General features: G+C 59.9%; 1 protein-coding gene across 3 annotated transcripts; it reads right to left on the reverse strand.

Annotated features, from left to right (window-relative positions):
- Positions 1-749: 749 nt before the first annotated feature.
- Positions 750-16,641, reverse strand: RGS19 (regulator of G protein signaling 19). 3 transcript variants are annotated; one of them, XM_065849795.2, is made up of 6 exons: positions 16,509-16,641; positions 5,280-5,416; positions 4,990-5,126; positions 3,697-3,771; positions 2,268-2,502; positions 750-1,486 (listed from the first exon to the last, which is right to left on the reverse strand). In XM_065849795.2, exons 3-6 carry the CDS (start codon positions 5,088-5,090, stop codon positions 1,298-1,300), a joined length of 600 nt encoding a protein of 199 aa, XP_065705867.1. In that variant the 5' UTR covers positions 5,091-5,126; positions 5,280-5,416; positions 16,509-16,641; the 3' UTR covers positions 750-1,297. The 3 variants fall into 3 exon arrangements, with proteins under 3 accessions (XP_065705867.1, XP_071671545.1, XP_071671546.1); XM_071815444.1 differs by lacking the exon at positions 16,509-16,641 and adding an exon at positions 12,209-14,399; XM_071815445.1 differs by lacking the exons at positions 4,990-5,126; positions 5,280-5,416; positions 16,509-16,641 and adding an exon at positions 3,868-4,296.
- Positions 16,642-17,075: the final 434 nt, after the last annotated feature.

The raw sequence follows: 17,075 nt of genomic DNA on the forward strand, positions 1-17,075 counted from the left end.
CAGTTGTGCCACTAGGAAGGAGACAAACAAACAAAAAAAGCTGAGAGAAGTTTTTTTTGTTTGCTTAAACAACATCTTCAATAAAAAGAACGAGATCCCTTCTGTTTTCTTGGAAAGGGATGGAGAGAGAAGGAGGGAAAGGGGCAGATAAATAGGAAACCACAGGCTGTTCTGGGGCAGGAAAAGCAAAGGCCAGCACTGGTTTGCAGCAGGACCTGGCCTTGGCTTCGTTTCAGCGCTGAGGGCAGAGGCTGCCCACAGAAATGTTTTAATTCTGGGTGCCCAGGCTCCAGTGACCATTCCTCATGCTGTACAAAAATACACAGATATTATATATCTTCCCTGTGACGTTTCCCATCCCGTGTGGATGCCCAGCTGGGGACCTGCCCGGGGTTCTCCTGCTGCTGGGTGTCTTTTCGCCTTTGCTCAGGTCCAGGAACTGAGGATGCGGGATGCTCCGGGTTTGGGGTGATGTGTCGTGTCCCAGGGTTGGACCGATGGTGACAGCTGTGATGGGGACTGGTGGAGTGGCAGCTGTAGAGTATCCCCTGCCCCCCACGCACGTCCTCATGGTCCCACAGTCCCTTCTGTCCCTTCCAGAGCCCCTTGGGCAACTTTGGAGATGGGGGACCAAGGCCCTGGGGGTGCTGCCTGCCCTGTGCTCCATCCGACCCTATTTGTCCCCATCCAGGAAGACAAACGGGGCTCCGGGGTGACCCCCCCCACCCCTTCAAACAGATGGAGCGATGTAAATCTGGCAAGTTTTTATATGTACAGAGACACTTCTCAAACCTCCCCTCCCACCCCTCAAGTCTCTCAGTAAAAGCCAACAAAAAAAGCATTTAAAATAAAAAGTTAAAAAAAAAAAAAAAGGAAAACAACAACAATCAACCTCCCTCCCACCTCCCCAAAAAAACCCCCGACCCAGTCCCCAACTGGGTCTCAGGTGGGAAACGGGAACGTGCCGTGTCCCCAGGTGTGGCGGAGGGGGGATAAAGTGACCTCTTCAAAAGGGGGTGCAGGGGGAGCCGGGACCCCGCACGCTCCCGCCAGCCCCCCCCGGCTCGCTCCGGCCAGCGGCGGGGACGGGGATGGGTTCAGTAGTACGAGCCAGCCCGGGCTGCGCCACCGCGGTGGCACCAGCCCTGGGGACAGTCCTAGAGGGTGGCCCAGACACCAGGGTGATGGTTCATAGGTAAAAAGCTAAAAACCTCGGCAGGAGCTGGCAGGGGAGGAGGCACCAGGTCCCCCCGGCCGCTGTGACCCCCACCGGTGTCCCCACAGCCGACGGGCACCCTCAGGACTCCGAGGACGAGCGAGAGACGCTCTGGAGCAGCGATTTGTAGATGGCAGAGTTCAGGAAGCGAGGGTAGGAGTCTCTGTGCATGAGCGTGTAGATCTGGAGCTGCGCGTCGTCAAAGGTGTGCGAGGACGGCTCCTGCATCTTGCGGTTGATGACCTCCCGCACCCGCGAGTCCAGGCTCACCTGGGCAGCAGGGACAGAAACGGGGTGAGGGATCCCCAGTGACAAGCCCTGGTACCCACTCCTGTACCCCTGGGTCAAGCTCTCAAGTCCAACTGTTCCCCCACCCCTGGCACTACCCCATGTCCCTGAGAACCTCATCTCCGCATCTGTTCTACCCCTCTAGGGATGGCGACTCCCCCACTGCCCTGGGCAGCCTGTTCCAATGCCCAACAGCCCTTTTCACGAAGAAATTGTTCCCAAGATCCAATCTCAACCTCCCCAGTACAACTTGAGGCCATTTCTTTGTGTCCCTGTCTCCCCTCAGCTCCTGTTCTCCAGCTGAACCCCCCAGGTCCCTCAGCCGCTCCCATCACACTTGTGCTCCAGCCCCTTCCCCAGCTCCGTTCCCTCCTCTGAACTCGCTCCAGTACCACACCAGTGTTATGGAGAGAGTTGCAGCGAGAGGCAAGGGGGTCTCCAGGTGCTCCCCATGTCCCCTTGCTGGGCACAGGGAGGTGGGTTGGGGTGTCCCCACGCTGGGGATGCTCTTTGCTGGGATGCAGCAGCATCTCCTCAGCCCGCTGGTGCCCTCCGGAGGTTTCAGCCCCGCAGCACAACCCGTGATCCCATTGCCGCCTGTGTTCCGGCCGTTTTGTGGGGCAGGGTTGCTCCCTCCACTGCTGCCCGCCCTGCCAGACTCATCCCTAACGTGCCCCATCCCCAGATTGCTGCAGGGCTGCAGCGGCAAAAACACACCCCAGACCCATTTTAGCCTGAGCCACCCCCACTGACAGCCCCGCACCTCCTTGGGCGAGAGGATGGAGATATAGTCCTCGTAGATCATCCTGGCCTTCTCGTCGATGGTGTGCTTGTTGCACTCGGTTTTGAGCTCCTCGCACGCCAGCCAGAAGAGCATGTTCTCCTCGCTGTACTCAGTCCGCAAGAACTCCCGGAAGACGTTGCGACCTGCCGGGCTCTTCATCAGCTTGTCGAAGGACTGTGCCCAGCCCCGCACCTCCTCTGGCGTGGGTTTGGTGCTGTCGGGTCCCACGGGACGGCAAGGGGACAGCGTTAGGGCCAGCTGGGGACAGTGGGGGGGTCCCCACCATGTCCCTCCCTGCACGGCCCAGCCATGCTCATAGAATCATGGAATAGTTTGGGTTGGATGGACCTTCCAGTCTAATCCAACCCCCTGCAATGAGCAGGGACATCATCCCTCGTCCCATCCCGGGGAACCTGTGCCCAAACACATCCCCTGTGCTCCCACTGAGGTCACTCCTGCTCAGGCTCATCTTATTTCAGAGGCTTTTGGAGGTCGCTCACAGGGTCTGTCCCAGTTCCACTCAGCCAGGCTGGAGCGTGGGCTTTATTTCAGCTGAATTTCACAAGCTGAGATGTGTTTTAGTGCTGGCTTTGCACAAACACGGAAGGAAGCTAAAAAACTCTTCCCTTGCTGAGCCCCCAGCCAGAGACAGACCAACACGGGTCCATCATCCTTCAAAACTGGGGAAGGAGGGAGGGAGGGAGCTACTCCCCAGCAAACACTCGCTACTTTAGTAAGTAGCAGGTGGTGCAGGATCAGTAATTATCAGTGGCTAATTAACACATCTGACCCCTGACCCCGCTGCAGCAGGCCCTGCAGAGAGCACCCATGGCCAGGCTGATGCGGGGACTCATACTCGTCCCCCAGGGAATGGGTGCTCAGTGCGGGGCACTCCTGGGGCCGGCTGCCAATAGGATGAGGCTCTGCCTTGCAACACAGCCTGCAAGCTGCTGAGCTCCTTGCGTGTCTCAGTTTCCCTTTGCAAGGCGTCCAAGGGGCAAAACTGTGCAGGGCTGCAGCCCATGGCTCTGGGCTCCCCACTTCCCAGTGGGAACCAGGGACATGCTGCTGGAAGCATCATAGATCAAAGAATCATTTCAGTTGGAACAGACCCTCAGGATCATCAAGTCCAACTGCTCACCCACTCCTGGCACTACCCCATGTCCCTGAGAACCTCATCTCCATGTCTGTTCAACCCTTCCAGGGATGGTGACTCCCCCACTGCCCTGGGCAGCCTGTTCCAATGCCCAACAGCCCTTTCCAGGAAGAAATTGTTCCCAAGATCCAACCCCCAACCTCCCCTGGTGCAACTTGAGGCCGTTTCCTCTTGTCCAGGAACCCCCCAATACCAGCACCCCGACCTCACTCTCCCCCATGCCCACCCCCACGGTGCTGCCCCTGCGCTCACCACGCTTCACAGTTTGGGATGGTCTCCAGTCTGGTCTCCCGGGACGCCCTCCATGCTCGCTCCCGGTCCTCGTTCCTAACAAGGAGATGGAAAGGTAGTCAGGGGCATTGGGGACGCACCCAGACCCCCACCTTGACCCCCCTAATCAGCCCTGGCCACCAAATTTATTACATTGGCACCAGCATCCCCAGTGCTGGTCCAGCCCAGAAGCCAGGCGTGGGATAGCAGTGCCAGAGCTGGGGGTGCCACTGTCCCCTTGTCCCTCACCCACAATGAGAGAGTGGCCTCCAGCCAACTTCCCTCGGCTCTTCGAATTTCGGCGCCCGGCGCCGCCCGCAGTGCTTCCTGCTTGCGACATCGTCCTGAGCCGCCCACACAACACGAAACGTGCAAACTTCTCCCCAGCGGGTGGGTGGGCGAAGCTGCGGGCACGTTCCTGCCCACACCACCCTGGGATCATCTGAGCCCCAAAATGGTCAGTACTGGTCAGTGGTTGCTCCAGAACTGGGGTACAGGAGGGATTTCTGTCCCATTGCTGCTCCCAGGCTCTTGCAGAGATGGAGGAGGGACAAGTGAAGGGTCACCCTGCCCACGGCTGAATGCCACCAAGCCTGGGGCAGTGTCCAGGAGGGAGATGTTCAGGGCAGGCAGCAAGGGGAGTCGCTGCCCTTAATGCCTTGCAAATGCGAGGAAATTAGATGGAATCAGGTGAGATAGGGCCCCAGGGACACAGCGGGGGTTTGCACGGGGCTGACATCGGTGCTGGGGATGCACCGTGGGTGTGCACAGGGCTCAGCTCTAGGGCTGTTTGCTCCTCCCAGCTCAGTGCTGTTGGTGGCCCTAAAGCCCAAAGCTGCAGCAAAGCCTGAAACCACCAGCAGTCTCAGAGCAGGATGGTGCTGAGGATGGAGAAGAGCAGATGAGCTCTTCAGACTCTGGGCTACCCAGAGAAGGAGGAGCTGGGGATACACAGAGAGGCTGGGAGATCACAGAATCACAGAAGAGTTTGGGTTGAAGGGACCTTCAGAGCTCATCTCATCCAACCCCTGCCACGAGCAGGGACATCTTCATCCAGCACAGCTGGGCAGAGCCCCGTCCAGCCTGGCCTGGGATGTCTCCAGGGATGGTTCATCCACCACCTCTTGGGGCAACCTGGGCCAGGCTCTCACCACCCTCAGCATAAAAAATTTCTTCCTCACGTCTGGCCTGAGATGCAGCCACAGGCAAGCGGCTGATGAGGTCCTTGGCCTCTCTGGGATGCTCGGGCCGGGGCGGGCGGGGGGATGGACGTACCAGGAGCAGCTGCAGCAGCAGCACCAGCAGAAGCAGCAGGCGTTGGGACGGTGGTTGCTGGCCGGTTGCACCGTTGCTGGAGAAGTCTCATGCCGGGACATCGGAAGGGGTGTCTCTGCGGACGCGGGTCCTGCGTACTGAAAAGCAGAAGGGCAGGGAGCAGGTGAGCTGCTGCTGCTGATTATCCCCCACTATGTGCAAACACCCAGAGGTAAATGAGGGACCCCGTGCTGTGATTTCTTTCTGGCTCCTGCTTGCCATCCCGGCCACTGAGAAGGTCCCTGGCTCACCTGCGTCCCAGCCTCATACACGGTGCACAGGGGTGGGTCGTGCTTCGGGGGCTCTTCCACTGCTCTCCGCTCCTCTGAGCGCCCGGGTGAGCCGTGTCACCCCCCGGCTAATGTCCCTGCCGCCTCCTGGGTGGAGCCTGTGGAGAGGGAGAGGAGTGGCAGTGTCACCTCCGCAGAGGGATCCCCTGGCTTCGAGTGGCTCTGGAGGGATGCTCCATGCTGAGGAAAGTGCTTTACAGGCAGTGGGCTGGGCATGGGGCAAACAGGGTGCAAGAAAAAGAAGTGAGAAGGAAAGGGGGGTGAGACACAGCGGCAGATGCTCTGCCAGCCCCACGCATTGCCCGGGACCCCTCCCATGCTCCGGCGGTGCTGCTGGCGCCAGGCAGGGCGGAGGGCTCAGCACCAGACTTGTGCACCCCCAGCCATGCCCTGTGCCATGGGGAAGCATTGCTGGACCCCCCTGGTGTGTTTGGGCCGGGATGGGGAAGTCAGAGCCACTTCACAGCATCATGTGAGTGGAAGGAAACGTGGGGGGGTGAGTTTTCACAGCTCTCAGTGCTAAACTAAAACTTGCCCCATGCCCAAGTCCAGTGCCCTGCACTGGCCTGACTGTCCCTGCCTGTCCCTGTCCATTCCTGCCTGTCCCTGCTTGTGCCATTGGATTCAAGTCCTGCGCAGACTTGGTGAAGGGGATGAAGCCAGGGTGCAGGTCCCAGCTGGGGACAGAGCTGTCCCCAGAATGTCCCTGTGAGCCCACGGCTACAATCCAGTCCCCCTGTCCCCAGCACGGCCATTGCCACCAGTGCACTCCATGAGCTCCTTGCCCGGGCCCTCGCAAACCCTCTCTCTGGCTCCCATCACTCCTGCAGGAACGAAAAAGGAGAGAGTCTGTGTTTCGCTCCCAATTGTCCCTATTTATAGCCCCGAGGCTATAATGGCAGGATGGCTGTGACCTTGTCACCAGACTCTGCTCCCTCTCCCACCGTGCTGCACTCAGGTCCATTTAACCCCCCAGTTTTTCCTCTTTCCTTTTCCTCCCCCAGACCAACCCTGTTCCAGTCCTGTGCCCGCTCTCCCCCTGCCCGCCCCACACTGTCCCGCTGCCGACCCCGCTCACCCCACGGCTCCGGGCACGGCTCCCAGCGGGGTTGCGGCACTAATTACAGACGAGGTTGTGGGAACGGGGCGAGCAGCAGGAAAACCTGACGGCTGGGCAAACCCTGCTCCTTCGCAGCCCACCCCGAAGCAAAGGCTCCACCGCGGCCCCAGGGTGCAGAGCAGGCAGATGGGGGCTGGCCCAGGGACAGCGAGGAGGGGACAGCATGTGGCATTGCTCCAGGGGGGCTCCCAGGCACTTAGCTTCTGCAGCTGGTGCTTGGCCTTGGCCAGAGCAAACCTGCAAGGGGTTGAGTCGAAATGCCCTGGAGAAGCATCAGGATGGAGCAGCATCCCCCAGCATGGGGCATCCCCTCCCCGCACCCACCGGTTGCATCCAGCATCCAGCCGGGAGGCAGAAGCAGCTCACTGCCCATCCTGGGTGCTGTGACACACACACGGGGCCAACTCAGCTGCATAGGCTGCACCGAGGGGGATGGGGAAGGAGAAGAGGGCTGCAAAGGCCCCCCCTGGTCCATGACACCAGAAGGTGACGCTGGTGTGCTCTGGGTTTGCACCAAAAGGCAATCCTGGTGTGCCCTGGGTTTGCACCAAAAGGCAATGCTGGTGTGCCCTGGGTTTGCACCAAAAGGCAATCCTGGTGTGCCCTGGGTTTGCAGGGCTGGTTTCCCAGCCCTGTGCATCCCTTAACAACCCCACAGTGCCCACCCGCCGCGCCAGCGGGGCCCACGTGCCACGGGGCTGTTTCCGGCAGCCTCAGCACGGGAGCTGGTGTATAAGGAAGTGCCGTTGGGTGACGGAGCCGACGAGCACCGGAGGGAAGGCAAGCGTGCGTGCGAGGCTGCAAAAAGAGGAAGGCTGACAAAAAGGGGACGTTTCGCCAGCAGAGAGGAGACACACCCCAAAATCTACCCTGCCCCAAACCCCACGAGCTCCTCAAGCCCCTCATGAGCCTTTGCCATCACTGCCTGGTGGCTGTAGAACCCGGCCTGGGAGTTCCCATGTGCTGGGTGTCCCCAGCTCATGCACCCGTAATGTCCCCACCAAGGGTGGCACCGCCCTGTCCTCCCCCCGAACACAGAGGAGACCCCCCACGCAACTAGACAAGATGAGCGCTTGCCAAAATCACTTTCAAAGTGAAACCTCCCCTTACACCAGGTCAGCCCTGTCCTGCATGGCTGCACACAAAGCACCCTGTCACCAAAGTCACCCTGTGCCAGCTACAGCAGGGTCGTGGCATCGGGGTGCCTGCTTGGGGACATCTGGGGCAATGGCAGACACCAGCCATGGGGATGACACCCCCCACGAAGCCCACTTTCCCTGAGCATCCTGCCTGGGGACGATGCCCTGAGCAGTGTGACATCCTGCTCTGGCCACCCCCAGCTCTGCAGAGTGGGTGCAAACCAGCATAAACCAACACGGTGCATGGCACCCCCGGCATGGCCACTGCCGAGCCCCGGTGTGCCCCCCTGACCCTGTGCCGTGGCTGCCGGGGGGACCCGGTGGCACGTCCGTACCTGCAGCCTGGCCATCGCACGGCGGTGGCATCGGGTGCCTGCCAGGGTGACCCCAGCGAGTTCAGGGGGTGCGCGGCATCGCCGGGTCTGCGGGCGGGGAGACGGGAGAGAAAAGAAGAGAGAAAGAGAAAAGAAAAGCGGCCGAACACATCCTCTCACAGGAAAGGGAGTGGTAAGGGAAGTGGCAAACTCAACCGAAGAGTTCAGACCTTTTTTGGGAAAGCCCCGCAGGGCCCGGCTGCTGTGCCATGGGGCTGGCTGTCCCTGCGGGGCAGGAGCAGGGCAGAGCGAGCCCTGGTGATGGCAGAGCCAGGTGGTCTCCCCGCTCCACACCCCCCCGCCGGGTCCCACAGCCACCTGAGCTGGGTTCCCCCGGCTGCGACGGGCACTGACCGCAGCACCGGCTGCTCCCGGGCATCTTGGAGATTGCCTGGGCACAGGGGCACTGGAACAGCCCCACAGCCGAGAAACTGGCGAGCGTGGCTTCCCCGAGGAGTGACATGCAGGACATGTCCCCAGGGTGGGCACAGGCTGGTCCCCAGCACCCAGCTGAAGTGGCTTTGAAGCGACGGTGCTTTCTGCCACGCTGTGCCCCACGTATCCCCAAGGCTCTGGTGCTGCCAGCGGGGCGAGGATGTGGGAGAGAGAGGAGGGGTCGGCGCCCAGGGTGGGCTGAGTCGGAGCCACCCAGCAGCATCGTCCCTGCGATGCGGGGATGTCCATCCTGCCCGCCATGAAGCCCGGCTCCCTCGGCCACGAGCGACTCACAAACAAAGTTGTTTGGGTTTTTTTACCTCTTCAGGGAAAAAAAAAAAAAAAAAGAAAGAAGAGGGAGAGAGAGAGAGAGAGAAATCAGATGCCCAACCTCCGTTTCCTTGATTAAATTTGCCCTCGGCACCGTGGCAGGCAGAGGGCTCTGGCCTTGGCGCTGCACCCACTGAAACCTGTTTGTGGTCTCTGCCCTCTCGTTCGTACGGCCTCACGCAGGTGGGAAAGGGAGAAAAAGGCAGAAAAGAGGGAGGGGGGATGCCAGTACCCCCTGCATGCTCCCCCGGGCGCCCAGCAGCGGGCCATGCCCATTATCAGCCCGGCACAGCGTCCTCCTCGGCACCACCACTTCCCTCATCCTCCCGGGGGACACCAAGCCGTGATCTCCTCTCTTCCCAACACTGTGCAGCCCAGCATCCAAAAACCAACGCGGTTGCAGCGCTACCATCCCAAACCCCACCCTAGCTGGGCAGAAACCCCCTCATGACCCAAAAGTCACCCTCTGCTCCAGCAGCCCCTTTTTCTGCCGGCACCCTCCCCGCCATCGCTGCAGCGGCACCGCTCTGTTCTCTGCTCACCTAAACCTCTTTCATTTTCCAGATGCTTTTCCAGGATGCCTCTGAGAGCTGGGAGCTCCTGGGATGTGGCCACGCTCGCTCCCACGGGAAGCCCCAGCACCTCCAGCTCACCGGCCTCGGGGCATCCACCAGCACCCAGCATATTTCTATTCTCCAGCCACAGCACGAGTTCTCTGCCCCAGGAGGGACCTTCCCTTTGTATTTTACGGGTCAGAACCAGGAGGGCGACAGCTTTGCTGCTTGTCACAGATTGGGGACGATGCACAAACCCGACCCGGTGCCAGCAGAGACCCCATCCCCAGCCAAACAGGGATCAGCCCCTCTCCAAGCCTCAGAGAAGCTGCAAAACACCCGTCACCGGTCGGACTGGCCATGCTGGACAAGTGCAAGCTGAGCCCAGCAGCCCCAGCCACCCCCACACTGCTGCGGGATTCTTCAATGTCTTGTAAGGGCTCAGCCCAGCCCGCAGCCCCCCTGCCTGCAGGGACCCAGCACCTCATTCTCTGCCAAATTTGGCTGAAACCAACCATGGAGTGTGACCAGAAGCAGGCCGGCCCTACCAGCAGCCCCAGCGGGTGGTGGGGGACTGGCACCCCCAAATCCGTCTGTACTGGGGATACCCCTGGGGCAGACAGCGCCGAGCCCCGCAGCTGCCGCCCGCCCCCGCCGCCTGGCCCAGCCACCTGCCAGCGCCACAGGAAGTTTTAGGAGCTATTTTTAGACTTGCTTTTCTTTTTTTTTCTCCCCCTTTTAGCAATCTATTAGAAAAAGACTCCAGAGGGGAGGCACGAGCCCCCCCGCTCTGCAGGGACGGGGCTGGGCTGACCCTGATGCCACCGCCACGGAGGTGTCAGGGGTCCCAGGCACCGGCTGTGCCGGTGTCTCCTGGTCCCGCTGGGACGAGGGGGTGGTGACACTCACGTGGCAGCACCGGGCCGTGTCCCCGCCAAGCGCGTGTTACTGATAACACCGGCAGATGTGCCCGCGCACGTGGCGGCAGCAAGCGGCTCTCTTTGGGGAGCTCCTCTGCCCAGCAGTGATTTTTCTGCCATTCCCCAAGACTAGAAAGGCAGGTCCTGGCCAGGGGAACCACGAGATGCTGCATCGTGTCTCAACACCTCCCTGGTCCTTCACACCACAAGGGCCAACAGCCCTGTGGGCACCTGTCCTGCTGAAAAGGGGACAATGCCATCATCTTTCTCCAGACCAGCCATCTCTTCTGCTCCCTGCCCCTCTCCGGGGTGTATTTCTGCACTGAGCATCCTCTGAGCCAAATCCCACTGCAAACCCTCCCTAAAGGATGGCGTGAACCTCTCCAAGACGGCCCAGCTCTTGCACTGAAACAGAGTTAATTATTTCATAGCATAAAAATAGCACCCGCGACAATCAGCCAGGGGATTTATTAAGGCAAGCCCTGACAATTATGTTTCTATTACTAGAGGTATCGCAGTATTGTTAAGGCAGATTCCTATGAAGCATTGGGTAATGGTCATGGTAATCAATACTCAGCAGGGGCTAAACCACATGGACCAAGCCTGGCAGCGGACAGGAGGGAAGAAGAAAGGGAGGGATTTGGCATCTTTGCAGTGAGGGAAGAGCTGAGCTGGGTGGGTGGTGGGGTGCTCCTCATTCATGGGGAGCTGCCAGCACAGGACCCGTTTGTCCCCATCCCAGTGCACACCAGTGCAGGCAGCACCATGTCCCCTGGGGACCACAGGGGAGAGGAGGGGGTGTTAGCGGTAATTTGGGGTGTAAGGATGCTAGGAAGATCAAGGATAGGACAATGAGGAATTGCCCCTTCCAAGGAAATGAGGAATCAAAGAATCAACCCAGGATGGGGATGAAAAGGAGGGACTCTGCATTGCAAGGGAACACTACATCAAAGGGGTCGCTTACTGCGGCTCCGAGTGCTCCCGAACGCAGCCGATGGGTGATTTTCTCCCCCAGCACAAAACCAAACCCCGCTGGTTGCATCCAGAGACCCGGCTGGGCACAGTGAGGAGGTCTGGGAGGTTTGGGAACTGTCACAGGAGGTGGGTCTGGCTGCACCGAGGACAGGTCCAGCCCTATTCCACATTGATGTGGTCAGGGCAGGGCTGAGCCCAGCAGCCAGCTCAGCCAGTGGTGCAACTGGCCAGGCCAGGGCTGGGGACAGGGGACCGCTGCCTACACACTGCACCCCAGGGACATCTGCTCACCACAGTTCATTCAGGCTCCGCTGCCCACACACTGCCAGCCCTTCAGATGCCTTTTGGGGTCTGGCTTCATATGGTGCCCTGCTGGTGAGCACCCAGGGCTGGGACATCCCCCAGACCCAACGTCACTGTGGGTCCCCAGCTTGCCAAGCCAACCTTCTGCTTCCACCAGTAAGAAACCTCCTCCCATGTCAGACTTTGATCCAACAGTGAGGGACTCCAGGAGTCCCCCAGGAGACCATCATGTGGGCAACTACCCAGAACAAGGACAATTTGGTGACCTGATACCTTGTCTGTGGTGCATCCCAAGGGATGTATGTGACCCTTGTGCTGCAGTGACTATGGCCTCACCAGTGCTGGGACAGCAGCAATGCTGTGCCCTGGCCCAGGCGTGACAAACAACGGCCAGCTTTGGAGCAACTCGTGTCCTCCGAGACTGGCCACACCAGTTATTTAAAACCCAACCAAAGGGGAAGAAAGACGGCGGGGTTCAGGAAGGAAATGCTGTCACCCTGCATGGCCCCTGTGCCACTGAGGTGTCCGCCAGCCCCGGGCAGTGCCCGGCACCTGCAGCATCCCGATGCTGTTGGCTGTTGGGGGGGTGCCCACGGCAGGCATTCCATGCTCAGATTGTGGCAGCTTCCCATGCTGGGGATCTCAGTGAGAACCCCGATGTGAAGGCCATGGTGATGCCCTCATCGAGTCCCTGGACATCGCAGGACATGGCTGTGCCGTCAGGGGACACAGCAGCTCACCTGCCACCGCTGTCACGCCAAGGCACTTCCACAGCCCCAAGTCCCTTCTGCGGGCTCTCTCCTCCTGGTGAAACCCCTGCCAGACTCACAGGCAGCATCCTTCCTTGGTTTTTCTTGTTTTCCAAGGCTAGCTGGAGGCTTTCATTTTCCAGGGCTCCTGCCCGCTAATGCCAATATGCACCTGTTTGCTCTTCTCCTGCCCTTTGCACTGAAACGCTGCTTGGGCATTTGCTGTCTGATGGTAGAAACTAAAGTCCCGAGTTGGTTCATGCCTGCAGGAAGGGAAGCAATGGGAAAACCCAAACCCTTAACCCCAGCTCCCTTTGTCAGCTCCCTGACCCCCTCGATACTGAACCAGCAGTAAGTCCAGCTCTGGGAAGGGGCTGCCAGCGCACCCACAGCCTGTCCCCTGCACCCAGAGCCACGGGGACACCGAGGGCTCTGCTCCCGTCCCATTGCTACCCTGGAGCCTCCGCAGCCTTTCTGCTTCTGGAGCGGGCAAGTGCGGACAAGCGAGTCAGGTTTGTGGCAAAGCTGGGCCCTCAAACCCAGCAGATCTTCGCAGTCTGAGCAAAGAGCCCTCAAAAGGTCAACTGAGGCTGTTTCCACGTGGTTAGAGAACTGGAAGGGCGGCATGTTATAAACCTCTACCATACATTTTCCTGCTGTCAGGAAAACCCCTTTTTTCCATGTCTAAGCTGAATGTTAAACCTGAACCCCAAAGAACTTTGTTGGTGTTTTCATTGCTGTTGCTGCGCCACCCTCCCACTCCGGTTAAATCTCTGCTCCCACAAAATGGCCAAAGGCGGGAGGCCTGCAGGATGGGCGAGAGGCAGAACATTCCCTGCTTGTCCCTGTAACTCAGCCGGGAAGGCTGAGCTCCTGTGTGACCAGAGGAGACCAGCGGGTGGGCTGGAGCCCATAGGGTGGGCTGGAGCTGATGGGGTGGGCTGGGGCATCGCCCCCCGTGCCCAGCCCGGTGGCATGGGAGGGGGCAAGTCACAGGCAGGAGGTCTCTGTCACCAGTCTCTCCCAAAAAAGGAACACGGTGGATTTCAAGTCAAAAAGAATAGAAATAAAATCATTCTCCACGCTCCCAGAGAGCACTTTTGCAGAAGGGTGAAGGGTTGATCAAAACTCAGGGGCTGCTGTCTTCTTTTATATGGTGCTCAGGATTTAGCAAGAGCCAGGATTTTGCCTTCACTGTAGTTTTACCCCAAAGCCACTGGTTCCCGTGTCCCCAGGTCCCACACAGCACCGGGGCAGACTGGGGGGATGTACAGGGGACACTCCCCACGGCCTAGGGACCGGCACGGCCACAGCTCGTCCCCAGCTCGGCACGGAGCTGGCAGCTCCTGCAGCACATGCACAGCACCATTTAAGCCATCTGACTCCTGTGAAAAGTTACGGGTGTCCTGAAACCCACAGGCACAGCCGGTGGAGTTATTTGCCACAAACAACGCTGTGGCTCAGCGCTACCACCGCACGGCTGCGGTAATAAGGATTCGGGGCTTTCTGCAGGTCACCGTCCCCATGCTGTGTGGGACAACCCACGGTGAAGCAGCTGGGGAAAGGAACGGGCTGGCTGAGGCCGGTGCTGGTGGAAACGAGCCGGAGGAGGCTCATGCAGCACCGGGTGCAGGACGCTATAAAAGGGAAATGCTGGTGGGGCTGGATGCCCGTTCCCTGAGCCGGCGGGAGCTGGGGCGGTGATGGGCACCCAGAGCAGCTTCCCGGTCTGCGGTGGGACTGCTGGAGGCCCCACGAGCCCACGAGTTCAGTTTCTTCCCCTCTTACACCACAGAAGATGTCGGACACTCTTCCCCCATCCTGATCTACCCATGGGCAAAAAACATGTTGTAACACATTAGGGGACAAAAATAACCAGTGATAAGGTCCAGTATCTTTTCTCCTGCCACAAATTAAGAGATAGCTATGAAATATCATATATAAACAACTGGTTTTAGATCCACACCTCCCTGAACAGCTTGTGTGATGGAAATGCAGACAGAGATGCGCAGTGGCGAATAAGGAACTGAGCAGAGGGAAGTCCTGGCGGAGGCCGCGGGCACCAGCTCACCCGGAACCCGCTGTTATTCCAGGCAAGAGCCCGAAGCACTGAACCCCAAGAACGCATGGCAGGTGGCACAAAAGCAGCGATGCTGCCGGCCCTGCTCCACTTTTGGGGTGCTCAGGCACGGCCGGGGTCTGGTACAACAGACCAGCCCAAGGAGCAGGAGGAGCTGGAAGGGAAAGGCAGAGCATCCCGCGGGATGGGTCAGGAGCAGCGACTCTTACCTCTGCTTGAGCTGACTTTGCAAAACGATTCTGCCCAGAGGATAAAAATGTGGAAGAAAAGCCACAGCAGCTTGAGCCCACACTCTGCAGACACTGAGGAGCAACACAGCAGCTGCTTTGCCACTCTGGACCTGTTGTTCAGAGGGAAGAGCCCTGAGCACTCAGGTCACCCGCCCCCTTCACAGGAGCCCCGTTGAAACTCAAGATGCTGTAGCCCAAGTCCAGCCTAAAACAGATTACAACCAAAGATAAGCAAAGGCAGGAGAGGATGCATTTTGGGAGGTGGCAAAGATGTGCTGCTCCCATATCTTGGGCAGACTCAGCATTAATTACTCTGCCTTAGTATTTTTCTCCCTTACTCTCTCTGGGTTTGAGTTGCATTATCTGATTATCTGCCTTCGGTTCCTTCTTTTTTTTTTTAATAACAATATCAAAATGAGCACCCGTGCCCTGATTGATATATATCCATGTCACTAAATTCATGCTTCTCCACTATAATCTTATGAGGTGGAGTTTGTTTAATTGCTGAAGAACATGACTGTATTTTGATTAGCGGCTTGAGTCATTTGTGGGGAAGGGCTGACGCGGAGGAGCTAAAATCCTTGTAGGGAAATCTGATGTGGTGCTCTCCCTTGGGAGATATTCTGAAATATGTGCCCACTGGGGCAACCCGTTTTCCCAAAGAAAACGATATCCACCAGGCCAGCAAACACCACGGGCTGCGCTCATCCAGTGTGACACGGGACGAGTGTCTCTACTGATGGGGATGGTGGAGACACATCCAGAGGGGAATGAACTCCCCTCGCAGTAGGGAAATCCCTCCCACTCACTTAACACTTTTTGTTTAGTTTCTTAAATAAGGCCATGGATCCGCGCCAGAGCAGCCTCACAGAAGCGGCGGGGAGAGGGAGCTTCCCGGGGGGAACCTCTCTGTGCCCAGAGATGCACCGCGATCCACACACGGAGCAGCTTCGGCAGCTGCACCAGGGCCTCTCCATCCCTCACTCATGGGGACACAGCTCCAAGTCACGACATCCCATGAAACTGTCCACGACATGGGCTCATGTTGGGTGATGCTCAGATGTCACATCCCTGTGGGAGAGAGCTGTGTCCCGGGCACCACTGAGGCGGGTCCCTCTGTCCAACCCTTTGGCTGCTTTGCTGCTGGAGGAGCCGGTGGGGACTGGAGTCCACTGTCACCTCAGACAAACCCCTGAGCCACAGTGTTTCCCATGCCGGCCAGGTCAGGGCTCCCCATCACCGCAGCCCTTTGCATCGGGGGATCCGCACAGGGAGGGACCCAGCCTAGCAAAGACGGTGTGAGGATGCTTCAGCATCGCCTTGGCACCCACCTGTGGGTTCAGGAGGGGCCGGGGCAGCCCTTGACTGGGGAGGCCTCCGTGGGGGGCGACCCCCCCCGCAAGGTCCCCCCCGGGGTGGGCAAACCCCGGTGCAGCCGGCCCTGCGGCTGGAAGGTGCCCCCCTCCTTCCCCCTCCATCCTCCTCCTCCTCGCAGGAGCCCTGCCCTCCCCGGGGTGATGCGGCGGGGATGCCCCCCCCCCGATCGGTGCTCGGGGTCCCCCCCGCCCCGCCGGCCGGTCCCTATGGAGCACCCCACTGCCCCCACCCCCCGCCAGCCCTCGCACATGGGGCTGGTGACAGGCAGCAGCCGGACACACAGACGCACACACGGACAGACACACAGGCACAGCCCGACCTCTCCATCAACCCCGGCGCTCCGCCGTGCTCGGTGCGTGTCCGGGAAGCGGGGTGGCGGGGGGGGAAGCGTGCAAAAGGGAGGATGCCTGGGGCGGGGGGTGCATGCAGAGGGAGCGCGGCAAGCGGGCGGGGGGGGCGTGCAAAGCGGGGTCCGCCCGGGGAAGCGGGGAGGGAGGCTGGGCTGGGCACCGGGCGAGGGAGGGGGTGATATGGGCCCGTGTGTGTGTGTCCCCGCCACCCCCCAGCCTTGCGGCATCCCCGGGCCGGGGCACCGGGTACTCACGGGCCGGGCATCCGCGCCGTCCGCGGCGCCGCCGCCCCCGGCCGCCGCCTCTGCGCTGCCTCCGGGCTCGGCACCGGAGGGAGAGGGAGAGGCAGCGGGAGCGGAGCGGCTGCACTGCGCACGCGTCCCCCGGCCCCTGCGATTGACTTCCTAAAGCAATTGCAGCTTTGGCACTTCCTCACGTCAAAACACACACACAGGGACACACACCCAGCGCCTCGCACCGGCACACGGTATGGGCACCCAGCACCCGCACCGGCACACGGTACGGGCATCCGGCACCCTGCACCGGTACCCGGTATGGGCACTCAGCACCAGCAGCGGTACCCGGTATGAGCACCCAGCACCGGCATCTACTACAGGCACCCAGCACCAGTAATGTGCACCCAGTAGTGGCACCTACACCAGCACCCATTATGGGCACCCAGCACTGACTTCTACTACATGCAACCAGCACCAGCAACATGCACCCACGTACCAGCACCGTGCACCCACTACTGGCACCCAGCACCAGCACTTTGCACCCAGTAGTGGCACCCTCCATCAGCACCCAGTACCCAACACCAG

Source organism: Patagioenas fasciata, chromosome 16 (assembly GCF_037038585.1).
Source record: "Patagioenas fasciata isolate bPatFas1 chromosome 16, bPatFas1.hap1, whole genome shotgun sequence".
Classification (NCBI taxonomy): domain Eukaryota; kingdom Metazoa; phylum Chordata; class Aves; order Columbiformes; family Columbidae; genus Patagioenas; species Patagioenas fasciata.